This window comes from Protomyctophum parallelum (genome assembly GCF_964188405.1).
Source record: "Protomyctophum parallelum genome assembly, chromosome: 1".
NCBI classification, from domain to species: Eukaryota; Metazoa; Chordata; class Actinopteri; order Myctophiformes; family Myctophidae; genus Protomyctophum; species Protomyctophum parallelum.
In genome coordinates this window covers 9,692,585-9,713,070 of record NC_139697.1, presented here as the reverse complement: position 1 = coordinate 9,713,070, position 20,486 = coordinate 9,692,585, and the positions used below count along the sequence as shown (strand labels likewise).

Below are 20,486 nucleotides of genomic sequence, written 5' to 3'. Positions count from 1 at the left end.
TGGAACATATTTGACCAAAGAGCACATTTTATTTTATATCAATTTAAATTATATCAAGTTATTCAAGGAAAAAGAAAAGTTAAAGCACACGTGTTTTAATGTTAATCCATCCAAAATTGGAAGCAATGTCAAACAAAAAACACATTATCTTGCATCGTCTAACATATGGCATAGTACATTCACTCATCTGGTGAAGCAGTAAGTCTTTCCATCTTTGCATCAAATCTTTTTCGACTCAGTTCCAAGACGTTAATGCCATTCCTTTCAAAGTCATACCCCACCCTTTGCAACTCCACTATTCGCCCGGTAATATTCTTTGTGCTGAATTCTAGAACTCTGGGCTTCTCCACTATTTGCATCAATGTAATTCCTCCTTCCAGTAGACAATCCAGTTTGGAGCTCAATGTATTCGACCCAATGAACAGCACCATTGGATAGGCGAGTACAAGCTTTTTAACATCAGTTTTCCGACCACCGTGCAAGATAATCTTCTGCTGAAGGCTTTCAAAATTATTTTTGAGATACTCATTGGAGAGGTCCAGGATTTCTGCCCCAGCACCTTGCAGCAGAGCTAGAAGTTCAGAGTCGCTAAGGTCTAGAGCAGTTTGAATGTTGTCAATGTTTGTCTTGACTCTCTTTGTGCTTCGGATTAGAATGTATTCATTTCTTGATATGACGGTTTTAGCAAAATGTGTTGGATCCTCCCCACCAAGTTCAGAACAAACACACTCCAGGAGCTCCACCATTTGCTTGTTGAGGTTCACAGTGTTGGAGAAGGTCCGTGGCGCTGTGGTAAGTAGTCGGTGAAGGTCTTTGGAGTTAAGTCCCAGTGAGGTCAGCAATTGGATGTTGCTTTCCAAATTCTTGTTGTCGCTGGAGCGGAAGAAGGACTCTGGAGAGCGATCCAAGACACGTATAATCTCCTCATCACTGTCGAAGAAACTTCTCCACAGACCCCACTGCTGCTCCAAGTGCCTGTCTGAGCGAGTGATGGAGCGGGGATAACGAGATATGATGCTGGCGATCACATTTCTGCTGGCACCTTTGCCCTGCAGGAACTGAGCGACACCTTTCTCATTAGTAAAGATTCTCCGAAGTATCCCAGGCTGTCGCTGCCGTACCTTCTTCAAGTCCACTCCCAAAAGGTTCAGGTTCTCAAGCAGAGATTTGTTCTCTGACCCAACCACAGACTTCTTATTGGAAGTTACAGTGCAAAGCCCATGAAGGCAGGGGGATGCGAGCTGTACTGGAGGGTGGTCAAAGATGCATTTCGATGCCAATGCCCAAGGCACATGTAGGAATGTCCTAAGTCGAAGTGCCATTTTCATAGAGCAGGCAGCCACAGCAATGATGATCTGTGGGAGAAAATCACAATCAAATTAATAAAACAGCGGAGCATAGGTGGGCACTACGGATATCTGGGCACAGCGGTGCCAGTTGGGCACTGGCCTAATTGGAACGATTCAAGTTGAAAATGCATGTGTCGGCCCAGGCCGTAGCGTAACGGTCTGGGCACCGGACTGGTGATCCAGTCGCGGTGTGCCGCGGGTTCGACTCCCGGACCCGACACGGCCTTTACCGCATGTCATCCCCCCATCTCTCTCCCGTTTCCTGTCAGCCTACTGTCTGTCCCTTAAAAAATCAATAAAAGGCGTAAGCCGCAAAAAAAAAAATCTTAAAAAAAAAAAAAAAAATGCATGTGTCCCTTTTACGCCCATATATGAAGTTCTTGTCAGGCATGCCCAAATATGGATACAGTATGCATAAGTCAGAACACCATTGTGATGTCAGAAGAACAGGGCAACAGGCCAGCTCCATATATGGAGATATAGCGGTGATCAGGTGTGATCAATGGTCTAATTTGGGCCCTGTCCATGGACAGAGCCTGGGCACTGCATGCGCAAATTGTGCATCATTCTCAGATTTAAATTTGTCCCACAACTTCTTGGTTCTGCACCCAAATTAGTTATTACAGCTTTTGTAAGTTGTAGAAATATTAGACCACCTTATTGGTAGAATGTTTAAGTTACAATTTTACAATTTAGGCATTTAGCTGACGCTCTTAATCCAGAGCGATTTTCACTTGGTTTAAACTAGGTTTAAACAGTCTGCAATGAAAACTTCTTAGTTCTACCGTCAATTTAGATTCCAGGTTTACAACACTGATTATGTGTCCAAGTTTATTATGATAGATCATAGAATGATGCTTCATTTACAGTGAAAGTGGAATAAGATTTTGCCTGATTGATGAAGAAGTGAAATGAAACTAAGGTGATGATTAAATAAAACAACAACGAACATTGCACTCACTCGTGTGTTTTGTTTTCGTTTCACCCCAGAATGATGATGGAAGGAAAGGACTGCCTGTGGCGACGTCACAAACGACCACTACAACACATTTTCAGTATTTTACTATTCTTTATTGAGCGCCCTCTATTGCTGTGGAGTTTGAAAAACTTTCCGGTTTACCCCACTAGATGGCAATATAGCACTTTCAAATTCAAAGCATAAACACTGGCAGAAATGGATCAGGGATTATTACATTCTTATAAAGATAGATTAAGATCAAAATAAATGTTGAGAAGCATTTGAACGTATGCATTGATTGAAGTATAAGTTTGCAGAATTACAGTACATTTTAACTCAATACAAAAAGTGTTAACAGTGACCCAATATAGTTTACAAGAGGGTCCACCTTGTTCAATTCATCAAATGGGTTGCATGGGTACATTTCCTAATGTGGAGTAGTACCATCAAGCTATCATACCAGAATCTGCCACTAGACCATATGCTTTATATTTCAATTGTCTTGTTTTGGACAATGAACAGTAAATGTAGCTTATAGTTTATTCATGTAAATTCAGTGTCTCAATTGCCAGGTGACTCTTGAGTCAGCTGGCAATTGAGACACTGAATTTACTGTGTTTGTCACAGAGGTCGCAAGCTGGCACACAAAAAACTCTCTTCGCTGATAAGCCCCTGACTCTCATACATAATTTATTACAGCACTGTACAATCAATCTTCAATATTCAAATGGACTTTACGTGCATCTAGAATGAATGGCAATGGAAAGAAAAACATAGCTGTTAGCCTGTTATGTCTATCCATTGGTGTGTTAAGGATGTGATGTAGAACCAATTCTTTGTTCCTTCACAACTGTTTTCTTTTCCACATTTTTTCCACATCTAACCTATTAGATGCTATACTTAAAGCTGGTTAAAGCTTGGTTTTCGCTGTAGCTCAAGTGGTAAGAAATGTAATTACATGTGCAGGAGACCTGGGTTCAAATCCAGGGGTAGAACAGGAAATGCACATAGTGCAGCTTTAAATGTGTAGCAATACAATTACACTTGGACTTGGAACCAATCAATAATGAAGTGTCATAATCTAATGCATGCTAAAATGGGGGTCCTTGAAGTAAAAAGAATAATAAAAAAAATAAGAAAGTTTGAGAACTGTGACTAGCACGTCTGCATGCTTGTCACACAGCTCTCCATACGTTGACATTATCGGTGAAATTGTGTCCTGGGCCATCTGTTGAGTTCTTATGGTAGAGCTGCTGGGGTGTCTGACACAGTACTCCTTTGGTGCATCAATAATTCAAGAGCCTAAACTTTCAGATGGCCAGCAGTTCCTGATTGAAGCAGCTGTAGCCTGTAGGCTACAAGCAACAAGTATTCATAGGTGAGTTCAAACTGGTATAAGGATGTCAAAGAGAAGATGGGTGGAATTCAAGATCTGTCAGACCATAAGCTGTTCAGCTCCAGTCTCCAGAAGACACAGGCCATCCTCTCCTGCTGCTGCTACTGCTGCTACTGGTAGGCCAGGGGCCTGTTTCAAAATATCTTCATAAATCATAAGGCGGTTTGTACGACAGGCAGTGCAGTGGTATCCTATGCATGTAACATCATAGACCTTTTTTGAGATTATGACATTTTAGACAATCTACAAGAATTGGGAATTTATAATTTGTATGCCTGGTCCTAGGGTTTTAACTATTTGTAACTTCTATATAATGTAGGCTATGTCAGGTCATCTGTTTTGGAAACCACTGTTGGATGTGAAGCAATATGAAATACAATGTAATGAATCTTCTCTTCTCTTCTCTTCTCTTCTCTTCTCTTCTCTTCTCTTCTCTTCTCTTCTCTTCTCTTCTCTTCTCTTCTCTTCTCTTCTCTTCTCTTCTCTTCTCTTCTCTTCTCTTCTCTTCTCTTCTCTTCTCTTCTCTTCTCTTCTCTTCTCTTCTCTTCTCTTCTCTTCTCTTCTCTTCTCTTCTCTTCTCTTCTCTTCTCTTCTCTTCTCTTCTCTTCTCTTCTCTTCTCTTCTCTTCTCTTCTCTTCTCTTCTCTTCTCTTCTCTTCTCTTCTCCTCTCCTCTCCTCTCCTCTCCTCTCCTCTCCTCTCCTCTCCTCTCCTCTCCTCTCCTCTCCTCTCCTCTCCTCTCCTCTCCTCTCCTCTCCTCTCCTCTCCTCTCCTCTCCTCTCCTCTCCTCTCCTCTCCTCTCTTCTCTTCTCTTCTCTTCTCTTCTCTTCTCTTCTCTTCCTCTCCTCTCTATAGCATTAGCCATTGGGCTACTCCAATTCTGGAGGAGTGTGTTGTAGATTGTATTATTACATTGTTTTAACTGTCATGTGTCATTCGTGTTCATGAATCATTCTCCTTGACTGCACTACTGCAGTGCAGGTTCGTCACTTCTGCCTACAAGAAAGGTCTATTGATTGATTCTGTCAATGATAAATAAAATAAAAATCACACAAGCTGCATAAACAAATTGATAAACGCCATAGGAAAACAAAGGCTAGATTGAAGAATGAAGTTCTGTTTGACATTCCGAGAAGGCGTGGCTAAAGCGGCACCTATGATACGTCATCACACAGCCAGCAGTCTCGTGTTTACGTGGAAAACATGGCGGCTGGGATGAGAGCGTTCCAAAGAGCTAGCTCCTAGTAATGCGACACTGTCGCTCTGTTTTGGTAGTCCTACTCGAAGAATTGGAAGTCACTCAAGTCAGGCGCCTGGCGGTTTTGTCGCTAACTTCTGGGACTATTGTCTGGCAGTTCGCATGAAGCCATTTCCCTCTTGTCTCAGCCACAGGGACAACGGCAATGGAAGACGAGGAAAGGCAAAAGAAGCTGGAGGCCGGCAAAGCAAAGGTATGGAAGACCTTGAGTCTACATCTCCCATGTACAACTTCAACCCATTCCATATATTTGTAAAAGCTAGTGTTGCAGAGCTCATTGCATGCCTTCCTCAACTCATTGTTTCATGTTTTGGGCCGTCAGCAGGTGTTTTTACGGCCGCCTCCTCCCATAACCCACTCAGCTGTCAGAGTCTCCTGTCCTGGTGGTCAGTGACAGCTGGGTTAGCTAGTAGCCGGTGTATCCGATTTGGATGAAATCAGATCAAAATGAAATGACGTTATCCGTCGCCGTGGAAACGGCAGATGTTCTAACGGCGACAGAATGCGTAGCTGTCCTCGCAAATGCCACTTTTTTTCTTTCACAATGCCAACACATACCCAATCCGTTATCCGATCCGATTCTTGGGCAGACGGACACTCACATTGCGATAGCGGCAGATCAGTATAAGCCTGGGACCGAGGCTACTCAGGCTAGCCGTATGTTTTGTTGTTATTAAAACAGGAAGACAACCCCGTCTTCCTGTGACTGTCTATCTCCAACAATACTATAGCCTGGCTACATTTTAGAAATGCACCTATCACCATTGTTGGAGTAGCCTATAGTATGCAGCCCATGTAATGCGTAAGCAGCGTAACAATAAACGCATCGATGAATGAATGAATAAATAAATAAATAAACGTTTGTTTCTGACGGGGTTCGAACTTTCTCCTCCGTTTGTCGGCATAAAGTTCCCCAGTCATGGAGCGTATGCCTACTACATTGAGCCATTCTAGCCATGACATTTTGTAATCATAATCAAATCATAGGTTATAAAAGAAGCCATCACAACTCAAAACGAACTGGGAACTAGATCAACTTGAAATCTCTTTCGTCACACCGATTTCCAAAACGGCTGTTTAATAAGCCTACAGAATTGTTTTTAACATCACCATCTCACCATCATCACCTATATAAGTTCACCTTATGGTAATTAATGTTATACAGGCCACATAGAAGTAGTAAATATGATGCATGATAGGTTAAAGTAACAATTTCTTTATAACATGACCTAAATATGCCCAAAAGCTACACTGACGTGACTTGGTCAGTCAATGTGCTCCAAATTATCAAAGCAATGGTGTTAATGTTTCAGTTTCACACATAATATTCTGCCCATTTAAAGCGTCAAAATAAACGCATCATGAACGGATGACTGGATAAATAAATAAATAAATAATTGTCAACATCTCACAGGATTCGAACTCCTCCCAATGTCAGCAGGAGCACACCAATCTGAAGCATAGCCCAGTGTGCCATTATGTGCACTTCATCTCTGAACAGTAAATAACTCATAGAGTACAAATCCAGTTATCACAACAGACAACAGAATAGATTAACTTGAGATATCAACACCACTGAATGACTGAGGCCCCTGGCTCCTCTGTCTATAGGCCTACCTTTATTCCTTCTATCCCAATTTCTATTTGGTCTTTGGCATCGTTTTTGTTTTCAAAAAGCAAGATTCTGTAGGCTACCATGTTTTTTTAAATATTTTATTTGTTCTCACTTTCTGATTGATTGATTGATTGATTGAAATATTTATTTAACAGTTTGCAGAAACTCTGTCGTCGATCCTAAGCCATTCCAGCCTGTCAATGGGCAGGGGTGAGGTGGGTTCTGGGGGTGAGGCCAAGTAGGAGCCTGACCTGTTTTGGGAAGTCTGGAGCCTAGTTTGGCTGAATGTGTCATTTCCAACTCTATTGTCGGCGCATGGAAACTAAGGGCTACTAATATATACTATTCTCTGCCTATCGGGACGTAACTCGGACGGCGCTGAGTCGGGTCTGGTGGCCGTCGCAACGCTCGGCACGGCGACTCGCTCGGCTAGCGCCTCGCTCGGCGGTGCCTCACGTGGCTCAAGGCCACCAGACACGGCGCGCCTCCGTCATTGACATCAGTGACATTATCACATACTGAAACACTGAGTATGCCAGTATACCCATAGGTGCCGATAACAGATAGTGTGTATAGAATGGCGCACGTTGCTTCTGACTGGTGCACAGGTGCTGACAGTTCAAAACTTCGAATCCCATGATGAGAGCCTTTTATTTATATTCATCCATCCGTTGATGCGTTTATTTGGACGCTTTAAATGGGCAGAATATTGTGTGTGAAACTGAAACATTAGCACCATTCGCTTTGATAATTTGGAGCACATTGACTGACCAAGTCACGTCAGTGTAATGTGGCTTTTGGGCATATTTAGGTCATGTTATAAAGAAATTGTTACTTTAACCTATCATGCATCATATTTACTATTTCTATGTGGCCTGTATAACATTAATTACCATAAGGTGAACTTATATAGGTGATGATGGTGAGATGGTGATGTTAAAAACAATCTGTAGGCTTATTAAACAGTTTTGGAAATCGGTGTGAATCTGCTGAGATTTCAAGTTGATCCAATTCCCAGTTCGTTTTGAGTTGTGATGGCTGCTTTTATAAGCTATGATTTGATTACGATTACAAATTGTCATGGCTAGAATGGCTCACTGTAGTAGGCATATGCTCCATGACTGGGGAACTTTATGCCGACAAACGGAGGACCAAGTTCGAACCCCGTCAGAAAAAAACATTCATTTATTTACGGTATGTATTTATTCTTTCATCGATGCGTTTATATTGACGCATTACATGGGCTGCATAGTTAATGTATGTGACACATATGTTTACTCATAGTTGCATTTATAAAACGAATTGTTGTACATAGACAGTCACAGGAAGAAGAGTGTCTTCCTGTTTCTCAACAACAATCACAACAACAAAACACAGGGCTAAAGGGTGTGCAACCACAACGCAATGTGAGTGTCCGTCCGTCTCCCCGACGCTTCTTAATCCAAACCAGAATCAGATCGGTATGTTTTGATAAGTTGGCATTGACGAGGACAGCTACGCAGTGTAGGGTCCGTGTAGGACCACAATGGAACATCAGCCGTTACTAGGACGACGGAGACGCCATTTCAAGTTGATCTGGTTTCACGTTAATCTTTGTCACCGGACACATTCCATTGTGATGCTGTCTGTGTGCCAACTCTAATGTTTGATTCATGTTAAACTTCTCTCACTGTAGGAAGCTCACAAGCAAACCAACCAGGCAGGCACATTTTGTGATTGATGGATAACAAATCACTATAGCATGCGAGTATGCGGACAATCTTGTGTGACAGGATTTCCAGGCAGGGCATGCTTCCACTAGCTTTAGCAAACGTTGCCACATGGCACTGGGAAATATAGGTATTTTTTTAAGGTTAAATGCACTAATCTGTACCAACCGGTGTCACAAATTAGGTCATAACAAATACCCTAGCTAATGGCATACAAAACGGCATATAAATCAGCTTGCCAATAGGCCACCAGGAAAAGATAATGGGGAAAGAGTACTACTTTTCATGAGCATTATGTTCAAGTTCAACTACATTTTCATTTACTGTAGTGTACACTTTGACACACAGCACAATACAATTCAAATGCAAAATATTGCACAACAAGAATGATCAATCTGCTGCTTCCATCCTCGGTTTACATTTGGAGGTGGATTGGTGCTGTAGTTGGGGTATTAGCTACTTCACAGCCTCTTTGTTCTTATTGGGAAATTAATAAGTTGCTCGGAAAGCTTTGATAAAAAGCTGCATTAATATAAATCTTACACAAAGTGCATGATTTAATTTATGATTAATTAAAAGTTATGCTCATTGCTCAGTATTGTTTTCCTAGTAACTCCTGATGGATGTAACTTCATACAAAACACTTGTATGCCATAATTAACATGTTAGACATGACATTTAGAAAGGGATTGTTATTCTCGCCAAAAGGCCATAAAGACTGTCTAAGGGGGAAAAATATCACTATTTTTATATGAAAAAGTATTAATGATGACAATGATCCAATCCAACACATTCTTCAGAATCTGCACCCTGCCTTTAGGCAGATGGTTCACACAATGCTTCTATAGTGCAGACTGAACTACAACAAGAATTCATGAATTCCATCCTCCATCATCAAGATTATATGGCAGTAGAGAGGTATGATTAGATTATTAGTAGAGTAGATTATATTTGAACTATTGTCTCAGACACATTATGTTGGACATTATCAAATGAAGTATGTTTTATGAGTTTATCTATCTTTTAGGTACGATCTGTGCCATGATGGGTGTCATTTTATGATGTTGACAAGTGTGTTCAACACACTTGTCTAATGCAGTGGCTTGGTGCCCAAGACAGATCCTTATCTGACTGATCTGATCCCTGTAGTACTTCTACTAGTACTACTACAACAACGCACAATCTTCAAAACTGTCTGGCAAATAATTAGTTCTCTTGTTAATGAGCATGTCTGTGTTGGCCTGGTGACACTGCTGTTATTCCACGTGTTCTGAACACAGTCAGAAAAGGGACATAATCTTTCCCATGGCAAATTACACTTATGATGACGTCCACCGGTGACGTTCAGGACTAGGCCAGATCACAGCCCATATGGGGATGATCTTTACGTCATTACCAGGACGTCTTCACCAGTTGAAATAATACAGCTTATTCTGGGCCAGATCTGACTAGTTATGATATGACTTAAGTTGATCTGGCCTCAATCAGACTCTCTGATTCATCCAGGGACGTCCGTTTTAGTGGGCAGAATTTATGTTGGTTGAAATCAGGTAATAATCTGGGCCAGATATATGACTAGTCTTGGTTGTCTCCACCAGGCCGAAGGCATGTGGGGAGAGTATGTTTTGCACTCCGTCCGTCCGTCCGTCCGTCCGTCCGTGTGTCCGTGTGTCCGTGAACAGCTAATCTCGGCCACCGTTAACCCGGTCGATGCCATATTTTGCACACACACTCCCTGGATGCCAACCATGAACCTCTGCCCCAAACTTTCCAGAACGGCCTGTTATAGCGCCACCAGGAGGCCGCTTTGTGCAAAACAAGTTTTTCGATGCCATATTTTGCACACACACTCCCTGGATGCCAACCATGAACCTCTGCCCCAAACTTTCCAGAACGGCCTGTTATAGCGCCACCAGGAGGCCGCTTTGTGCAAAACACGTTTTTGCACAGTACACCTACAGATTTTGTCCAAACATCACGCAAATTGGTACACAGTCTCTCTAGAGCCATTCAACGAAACGGGTCTTTCAGATTTATCAGACTCCATCCTGATTGGTTAAGATTGGCTTCCAAAGTTCACAGGAGTGCTCAGTTTCAAACAAAATGCTGCAAATCATGAACACATCGCGTGATTTCCGTGAAATTGTGCACCCACATTCCCACTAGCCCGAGGACGAAATGCCACATGAACAATTTCAACTCAGCCTCAAGGTGGCGCTATAACTGGCCGAAAAGTGTTTTTACCTCTAACTGCACGGATCTGTGGATAACCTGGTGGAGACCTGTGCCCGGAAGGGCACTTTTTCTAGTTTGACTTGATCTGGCCCCAATGGAGACGTCACTAATTTTGTCCAGGTCCTGACCGTGTTTGCTGGGTTACAATTAAAAGACAAGACCCCAACCTTTGTTGAATGTGTTTGTTAGGGAACTCTCAGGGTTTTATAGTGGAATTGGTGCTAGGGATTTGCGGTTTACACTGTGGGGAAGATGCTATTAGCTAAGTCATTACCTTGGCTATGGCTCTGGCATGTGGGCTGACAAAAGGCCTCTCTTTGTTCCTGCAGGGAATTCAGGATGCATTGTACGGTACCTAGCCTTTTATATGTTATCAATTCCTACTTGCAGGACAGTAACTTGCACATTTTGATTCACTGTATAGATGTTGATAATGCTGCAGGCCAATAGGTCCATTTCACTGTGGCATGAGTGCACATTGCATTGCAGAGTTGGTATTGCCCGGCTAAGCCATGATGATTCTCCTGTGTTACTCTTGTCCTTGTGAAAAATCCCAGTCTATGCAGGGACCTTTATTGTCAAAGAGAGGCTGCTTATGTCTCAGCCAATCGCTGTCTACCTCTCGCCATATGGGATATAAAACAACTGCCTTGTGTCCGCAGTAGCACACTGCGAGGCAGACAGAGGGGATTTGGTGTCGACTCTGATGCTGATGTCCAGATTGTACAAAAAAAGTTAACTAATAAAAAAAACTATATATATAAAAAACAAAAGAAGTGATGGAGTTACCATGTATAACACCATTCCAGAGGATTTATTGAACATGAAAAAATTGTTACATAAAAAGATCTGATCACTTATTTTATTATTGCTTTCCCTAATGATGTATAATTTATTGGTGTTCGCTAGTTGCTACTCTGCTATTGCCTTCCATGGTGGGACGGGTACAAACCGTTTGGATTGTCAAGTGTCAAGTGACAAAAGTCTAATTCCATGTGTTTATTGATTTTACAAACATTGTATGATGGTTATATAAAAAAATCACACCCATGTGAAGTGAGGGGCACTCTTATCAACGTACATTATCATACACGGAATGGCTCATTCCGGGCAATCACAATTTGCGTCCTCACCTTCGTCATTAATGTTTGTGTTACGCAACGTTTGCGTTTACACTATGACATAAAATTTGACGTAATTTGACTATGACGTAAAAATTACACTGACTCTCTGATTCTCCATTCATTGTCAATGGGAATTGAATGTTTGTGTAGGACAAAGTTTGTGGACACACTAAAAGCTGGACATAGGAGGGTCTGGCGCCCCTCAAACCTAAAACAATGAATGGTATAGTTAGTGTATTATTTTGCAAGTTAATAGTTTTACATTCTTTGGTGTTGGTGTGGTTCATTATTTCTTTGTCATGTATATTGGTGCCTCTTACCTACCCTGTAATTGCTATGCAACAAGCAACATACTCTGATGAATTCCGAGGTGTTGGTCATTTGTTTGCCATGCTCAAAGAATGATCACATTTTTGTGTTCTTCGGTCGTTATTTTCATACCCGTTCCACTAAAGAGCACTCGACTTGATGTTGAGTGAGCCATTGGGTTCATGGAGCACACTTCTTCCTCTTGTTATAAACAGACAGGACTTTTCAGTTACGGGGACAGTCAGTGAATCATTAACAGCTAGTGTTCGGTTATGTTCATTATTAGCCCAGGTCCAGTTTTAGTTTGGGTTCAAAGATGGCGATAAGCAGCATGATGCCGAAACCCAGCATTATGCCAGCATTCTGCAGCAGGCAGAACCAACACTGACCGAAGCCTTGGTCCCCAGCATCATTATGTATTATATCTGGCAGCATGTCCACCAGGGCCACATAGAGAAAAAGTCCAGCAGTGAAAGGAAAGATCCATACGACTATGTTCTCATAGTAGTGTCCAATGCCAATGCCAATCACCATGCCCACGTAGGCAAACATGGCAGACAACAAATTGTAGAGGATAGCCTGGCGCACTTTCATACCTGCCTTCAACAGCACTGCAAAGTCACCCAGTTCATGGGGCAGTTCATGGCAGAAGACGGCTAGAGAGGTACTGAGACCACTGGATAAGCTATCGGTAAACGCAGCACCTATTGCCAGTCCATCACTGAAGTTGTGCACGCCGTCTCCCATGAGAACCAACCAGGCCAGTGTGCCGATCCCAGCCTGTTGGATGTGCTCCGGGGAGCAGCGGTGGTTGCGTGGCTGCAGATTCTGGGAGGGGTGGTGGTTCAGGATGGGGTTGGATTTCTGGTGACGTTGATGCGTGGGAAGAGTGGGCACCCCCACTGTGTCGGCTGACACTGACGACAGGTGGGGCAGAGCCGGCATCACCTGCCCCTCTTGGCCGATGCCCATTCTGTCGCAGGTCACTGAAGGGTCACCGTTGTTGTGTTTCTTGTCATTGTACGTCTTTCTCCCCAGAATCAGCAAGTGTTCCATGAGCAACATGAAATTGATTCCTGCCAACACTGTCAGACCCTTCCACACCCCGTCAAGACTCTCCTCATTCTCTTTGTGGACATCCTCGTGCTCTTCATGGACATTGTGATGGTGATGGTGGTGACCACGTTGGGAATGAGGGAGGAGGTGAAGAAAAGCGTCTCCACAGAGTGTGCCCACTGCCAACGCAACCAGGAAGCCGAGAAGGAACTTGAAGAAGGTGCGGTTCATCAGAGGGACGAGGAATACGCCCAGCAGAGATGCAAGACTGATCACTGTGACGGACACAAAGCCACCCACCCATGCTGTGAGGACGTCTCTTGGGGGAAGGTGGTCTGTGGTGTTGTCGCCATGTTGATCCGGCTCTTGATTGCGGGAATGGGGATCGCTACCTTCTTGGCCGGGCTGCTCATGGTGTTGAACCATGACCGTCCTGAGGCGGTCCAGATCGGCACTGTGCAGTAGACGCTCCAGACATGCCAGAGACATGCTACCATTCTCACCGTACTGGTTGAATATAGACTCCAGATGATGTTGTCGAGTGGGTTCTGCTCTTTGACTGTGTACCACAACAGAAAGAATCCACAGAACAGCCAGAGAGGCTCTCCATGTCCTCTTGGCAGCCATCATTCCGATGTGTTGGACAGCGTTAAGAATGATGTAATTACACACGCCTAGTGGAAAATAGTCACATCTATAACCCCCTTGATGAAGGGAATGTTTCAGATTCCATCGAGATCTGCCTTTTTAAAGGCCAAATGAATCACCACTGCAACGTCACATTGCATGCCTTTTTATATGCATTTTTGAGGGGCGCTAGCCCCTCCTATATACAGGTTTAATGTTTGTCTTTAGTTCAATGTTTGTTTTGTAAACGCCATTGACAATGAAGGGAAAATCTACGTCATAATGTGACTCATTACATCATATTGTTGCTTTATTGTTAATGGCGTGTAATGTTTGTGTTTGCACCGTTTGTTTTACATTACCATTACATCACCGAATCAACATGAGTTAGACTTTAATATATTAGCCCCCCTCACTTCACACGGGTGTGATGTAAAAAAAATCTTTTTTACACATTCATGTTGCCGAGCAACCAGAAGCACACAAAGCCAACAAATGCAGACAGATTGGGCAGAGGAACAGCTCTTCTATCAAATATGACGATGCAATGCATGCCCTACCTGGTTATGTAGTACCCAGAGCGTTCTGCCAATGAGGGGGTAGAAAACAGCCCGGTCACGTGGTTCATGTAACTCGTTTGTCACTCTAAAGCCCAGAGCCTAGAGTCTAGTCATGCATTCTGAATACTTCCGGTTCAGGCCTTTGTCACTCTTCACTAATAGAAGTCTATGTAGAAGAGACGCCATTGGACTGGCCCCATGAAGTGAACGGAGTTGTCGTAACTCTCTAGTAACACGGACAGAATGGGCATTGGCGAATGCTGGCAGGTGATGCTGGCTCTGCCCCACCCGCTGCCTGGGTCAGTCGCCATTGCCGTGACCGACCAGTCCTGCCTACACAGGGGATGACCGTGCCATTCCAACTTCCATAACACAGTGAGGAGGAGTAATGCCGCCCAACCTAGTCGACACATTCCATCTAAGACCAGATGGAGCTGAAAGAATACTGTTTGTTTTTCCGCGACTTTGAAAGCTAATTTTCTGAATCATTAATGTGGCTGGTTGCTTAATAAAACATAATTATGTTGTATGACAAACCAGTGTAATGGGGGCTTTCATGTAGGATTTGTTTGGTATGAGGATAGGGGTTGGAGCTTTAAGCTAGTAATTGCTTGATTTGGAAGATGGGATATGGTGGGTTGGTGCTGGAGAGATAATACCTCACAGTGTGTGTGCAGTCTTCAATTGATGTTTTACTGTCTGAGGTGCTTTGTCTGGGAGGGGGGCGGTCTGTTGAGACTAATCAGCATACATCCAGTCATGCATGTTCTTACTGTAGCATCTTTATTGATATTGTGAAGTGTGTCTATCATTCTCTCGGTCTCTCCAGTGATTATGATTTAATTAGATTTCCAAATTTCCTTTAGAATTGTTAGAAGTACTCTGCTTTCTCTGTCTGTGTGCTCTTAAGATGTGTTAATTAATCAGTGGATGAAAGTATGTGAGAGGCATGGCTGAGTAATGTACTAATTAAATATATGACTTTCTGTTGGTCATGCTCTTAAAGAGAAATTGTAAACAGGCCTTTACTATGATGAGTTATGTTTTTAGCCCACAAGATGCCACTATATCACAGAAAATGATTGTCCTCCTGACCTATAAAGATTATGAGAGTAGACAAGCTAGGCCGGGTTTGGGAATTCATTTGCTCAGAGGTGTTAATAGCTCTATCAAAAGCAGAGCTTGTTTGCAAGGTGCAGAAATTGGCATCTGACTGTGAAATTGTTGTTCCCTGTGGATGTACTTGGCTTAGACATAAAGGAGAGATGGTGGTGCTTAATCATGGTTGTACCCTGCAAAGCCCCATGGCCTGGTGTTCACTGTTCAGTAAGGCTTAATGGATTCTATTCAGCACAGTTTGAATATTTTGGAGCTTGTGTATTAGACCACCGTTACGTTTCAAAACATTTTTCATTTTTTTCCCAGTATTTCATGAATAAAATGTAAAAGAAATAAATCAAATTTCCATGAAAATGGCAGATCTGCAAGCTCTACTATTTTCCGTAGTTTGGGTCTCGGGGGAACGTCTAATTTCACTTTGGGGTCTTGACTCTCTAAAAAGATCACACCCTTGTGAAGTGAGGGGTGCTCTTATCATCGTACAATCGTACATCATCCATTCATCGTCAATGGGAATTTAATCTCTAGTAGAAAAATTGCTGATTTGCTCATCTACTCTACATATGACATAATTCTCCATTGTCAATGGGAATGTAATGTTTGTAAATCGAAAATCTACACTATAGCTGAATATAGGAGGGGCTAGCACCCCTCAACAATAAGGGAACCACTGTATTAGACTACAAAAAATGGCAATGTTGTGGGTCAGCTCTATTACTTATTTTCTCTGTTACAGTACAAAGTAAACCTTAGCTGTTTTGACAATGGTTGTTTACACAAACACTCAAAGCTGGGCATAGGAGGGGCTAGCACCCCTCAAAAATCATAGACCACACTTTCTTTTAATAACCTGCCTGCAGCAATGCATGTAAACAAAAGGTGACATATTTAACAAGGAATAAACATGAAAACAAGCCTAAGGCTCAAAATGGTTTACAGGTGGTACTGAATTGACAAACTGGTTTAATTTGAAATTAGTTGCACATTGTAGACCACAGCATAAGCAGATGTCCCTTCTGTGTGCCTTGAAATGCTTCAAATCGACCTCATGGTGGCGCTGAAGCAATAAATAACAGGTCACAACACAACCCTGGATAGGCAACCCAGGCCTAGCGTGGATCTGTGCTCTGAGGAGTGCACATTTCTAGTTGGTTTTTACTTTGTTGCTCGTTCCACCTGTTTCAAATGGATGTTTTACTGGGTCTGGAGGGAGCTCAGTGGTGCACTTAAGGTGATCTCTAGCATTGAAAGTTGTTGAACACACCCTTTTGCCTCTTGGTCATGTTTTCACAGATTCAGAAGTTTCGTTATGCCTTGTGGCAACTTCTCGTGTGAAAAGTAGTCTTGGTTAAATATATGCTTCGTCTTAACCTGTCCCATCATAGCATGGAATCATAGGGTTGTCTAGGCTTGTCTATCGTTAGCAATCGAGGGAGATGAACAGAAAACCACTGAGTAACAGATGATCACTTTGCTGAGGCTGGCCGTTGGCTAATTCTCAGTATGACATTGGGTTTATTTCAGCAGGGAAATCTTTAGTCAATTCTTTGTTTTGAAGTGGTAGTTTAACTAGTTTTAGATCTTGTGTTCAAGGACAAATTGCTCATGGTTTGTTTGTTTGGACTTTTTATTAATAGAATCTTGTCTTGATAATTAATGCTTATTGCCGTCATAATTATTATAAACAGAACGGTTTACCAAAGAGAATGCTGTGTGAACTATGTATGTTTGCAAATAGTGCCTGTCTGTTTTCATCTTTGAGACAGCAGGTGGTGATACACCTACAAGTCTGCAGTCTTTGATTTGGCCAGCCAATGCTCTGCTCAGACAGCCCAGTATCCCCTGCAGTCGATGGTAATATTAGCTTCCCTGGAATAGTCATCTCCAGACTCCATTACTGGAAAGTATTGTCAACTTCAGAGTTCTGACAGTTTGAACCAGTTCAGTCACAGACAGTTAAAAGTATAGTCTAGTCATTATAGGCTATAAATCTCTCTAGATAAGTCCCTCTCTATATTTTGAAATTTCTATCTCATCAGCTCACACTCTCTGAACATGCTTTGACTCTAGATTAATATTTTATTTGAATCCTTGATGGATGAAGATGTCAAATATTAATGGGATGTTAATGTACTATGATTAGCTAATGTGTTGACTGAGACAGAGGAAAAAAGGCCACATTGGTCCTTTAGTCCTTTAGCACCAGAGACTTGTAAAACAGGTGGGGCATTTAGTAGGCCTGGGTGAAGTGGACAAAATCAAATGTCCCAATATCTTTCACCAATATTGTGACGATTTCTATTTATATATTTTTTAAAACATTACAGAAACGGTGAAAATGGCAGATCTACAAGCTCACAATGCGTTGCGATGCTTGCTTTCTTGTAGATTGGCTATTTTATAAGTGGAAAAACAACCAGGAAAAGGCAACACTTGATATTGTGATAGAAGAAGGAGAAGACACTTCAGCACCTCGGGCAATTTAAGCCTTTTTATTCTGGTGCTGCTAGTATAACTAATGACTGTCGTTTCGATCTTGCGATCTTCCTCAGAGTCTTGAAATGGCAGCGTTTGCGGATGCATTTATATTCAGGGGTAGGTGAGGGCTGTGCTCTCAATAAGCCAGTGGTAGTTGGCTCTGTTCCATGGTAGGAACCCCGTTCTGCTCCAGTGTCTTCTCCTTCTGACTGCAACTAACTACTGTCCCTGTTCGTGTGATGCACTAGCCGTTTTAGGCTTGAGGCACGTTGGTAGCTTTTCTTTGTTCTCACTTGATATTGTGATAATAGATATTACGATATCCAAAATCCCAGACGATATATTATCTAGTCTCATATAACATTATTATAATATTATTGATTATTATTATGCCCAGCCAAAGCATTTAGCCACTAGACCTCTGGATAAATTGTGTAAATGTACTCCAAACTGTCAACTGTAGGTCATCGACGTTGCAATGTACGTGTATTGCAATCTGTGTAATAGTCACATCCAAAAGTATGTGATTTACAGTAAATTGGGTCCATCTGTCACATTATGCTCACAAAAAAAAACCTACCCAAAATAATATGTAACCCATAAATGTGTCTGATCCATCATATAATAAAGATGGGGACATACTCCAGCTTGTTAAGCCAGAAATTGGAATCCATGGAAATGGCATACCGTGTAATGCCTGTTGTCACTGTTGTGTGACACCTGTGTTTTCTGCTGTCTTTCCTACTTCGTACATTACTCTCTTGTTTGCTGTCATACATCATCCTGTATTATCCTGTACTAGTCCTTACCCGTTCTGAATATATGAGCAGCAAATGATGTTCAGTGTGGGTAATGTGTTAAATGCTGCAGTACAATCATAAGTATACCATTGATACAATTGGTATTGTGGCTGCTTTGGAGAGGTTATCCTTTAACATGAATAATCAGTTGGATAAATATGATTTGAAGTGGAACGTGTTCCTCAGTCATGTTGCAGGTCCTTTGGTGTGATCCATGGTCAGGCAATGCCCTTTTGCTTGTTTATTGTATTAATATACATAGTCCTTACCCGTGTATGGACTATTGCCCCCCATAAATATATTTAATTGGTCTTCATTTTAACTTGTATAATATATTTGTGTCTTTTTTGTGTGAATAAAAACAGCACTATAACATGAAAATATTTGTATAAATGCATGGTAGGGAAATGTTTTCATGGCAAGGACTGTAAAATGTACACTTATTAGCCCACAGACCCCCATTTGAAAAGTATGAAAGACCCCAGTTTGACATGCAGCACAGAAAGTATGGGCTGTGGCACAGGTATTCCCAAATGTACAGTGTGGGTCTGTGTCCGTCCCAACATGCATTTCACTGGTGACACTGGTGACACGTGATTTGCGGGGAGATGAGTTGTTCAGTACCCCCCTGGTGGCCGCGGGGGGTACTGCGCCCTGGTTGCGGTTGGATTATTATTTCATATAAATGGGTGATGTAAAAACAATATCTGTACAGTAAATACGACAGTTGCGTCGGTAAAAAGTAGCCTAGCTGGATTGTGGGAGCGTGCAGATTTATTTTGGCATGGAGAGATGTGTGCTAATAGTGTGGCTCGGTCGGAGATAGACCACGGACAAATAAACGGGTTTTTATTCACTAATAAATTCATTATTAATCTTATTGGAAAAATGGCTTCGTTAAGACCTCCATATTATTATGGTCAATGCCTGTGTGAAAAGTGGGAGCGATTGGTGCAGGCAATGAGGAGATAAGTGTTTGTTTCTGACAGACAGACAGACAGACAGACAGACAGACAGACAGACATTCGCTCGTTTATAGTATGATTAATTTGAAATTAGTGCCAACATTGAAACAATTAAAGTACCCTTGTCCCCTGGTGCATGATGAATAACATTATGTGAGAAAATCCTGAGATTTACTGAAAAGCCTTTTATCCAAAGAAGAGCTTTACAATGTGCATCTCATTCATTTATTCACACACATCCACACACCAACCATTAGGTAACCACTAAGCAGCATACGTTTCAACTCAAGGACACTTTGACACTAACCAAGGGGTAAGCTGCCAGGGATGGCTGCCGTACCACCTGAGCCTAGTTTCCACTATTGAAACTGCAGTATTAATGGGAAAATGAGCAATACAATCTGTCTGTTGATCGTGGCTCTTTAAACAAAGCCATTTCTAATGCATCTCAAGACTCAAGAGCCAAGGCAGATCGTTAACCCATGTTTGGCGTTAACATGTCTGTCTTATCATGTCTCTATTCATCCCTCTTGTGCTGTAGTTGGCTGAGTACCGGCAGAGGAAAGCCCATGCAGACAGCCAGAAGAAACAGAAGAAGAAGAAAAGGAAGCCAGGAGAGGAGTCGTCGGAGGGAGATTCACCCGGCGGGGTGAGGGTAGATCAAGACCAGCCTGCAGGGGAGAAAATATCTGGGGGAGGAATCCATGGAGTAGATGATCCACCCACCACAGAGTTTACCTTCTCCAGAACCCTGCGGAGCGGCGAGAAGGTCAAGCATGACCAGACCTACACCATAGAGGTAATAGTCACATAGTGGACTTAACCATGCACTTAATGGTTGACCCGAGTCCCTCTGTACTAGTGTATTTTATTATGTACTGTAATAATCAGAAAGACCCGCACACCGTCTGCACTTGTATATGGGAACTG

At 42.4% G+C, this 20,486-nt stretch overlaps 2 protein-coding genes across 2 annotated transcripts in view; one reads left to right on the top strand and one right to left on the bottom strand.

The window, feature by feature from the left end:
- Window positions 1-81: 81 nt before the first annotated feature.
- Window positions 82-2,334, bottom strand: mterf1 (mitochondrial transcription termination factor 1). The gene is made up of 2 exons (XM_083763082.1): window positions 2,311-2,334; window positions 82-1,355 (listed from the first exon to the last, which is right to left on the bottom strand). Exon 2 carries the CDS (start codon window positions 1,326-1,328, stop codon window positions 180-182), a length of 1,149 nt encoding a protein of 382 aa, XP_083619208.1. The 5' UTR covers window positions 1,329-1,355; window positions 2,311-2,334; the 3' UTR covers window positions 82-179.
- A 2,550-nt stretch (window positions 2,335-4,884) lies between these two features.
- akap9 (A kinase (PRKA) anchor protein 9) overlaps window positions 4,885-20,486 on the top strand; it is an 88,597-nt gene continuing 72,995 nt past the window's right edge. The window contains exons 1-2 of the mRNA XM_083767872.1: window positions 4,885-5,152; window positions 20,098-20,355. Coding sequence (XP_083623998.1) covers window positions 5,105-5,152; window positions 20,098-20,355 — 306 coding nt within the window. The 5' untranslated portion in view covers window positions 4,885-5,104. The remainder of the gene's footprint in view (window positions 5,153-20,097; window positions 20,356-20,486) is intronic.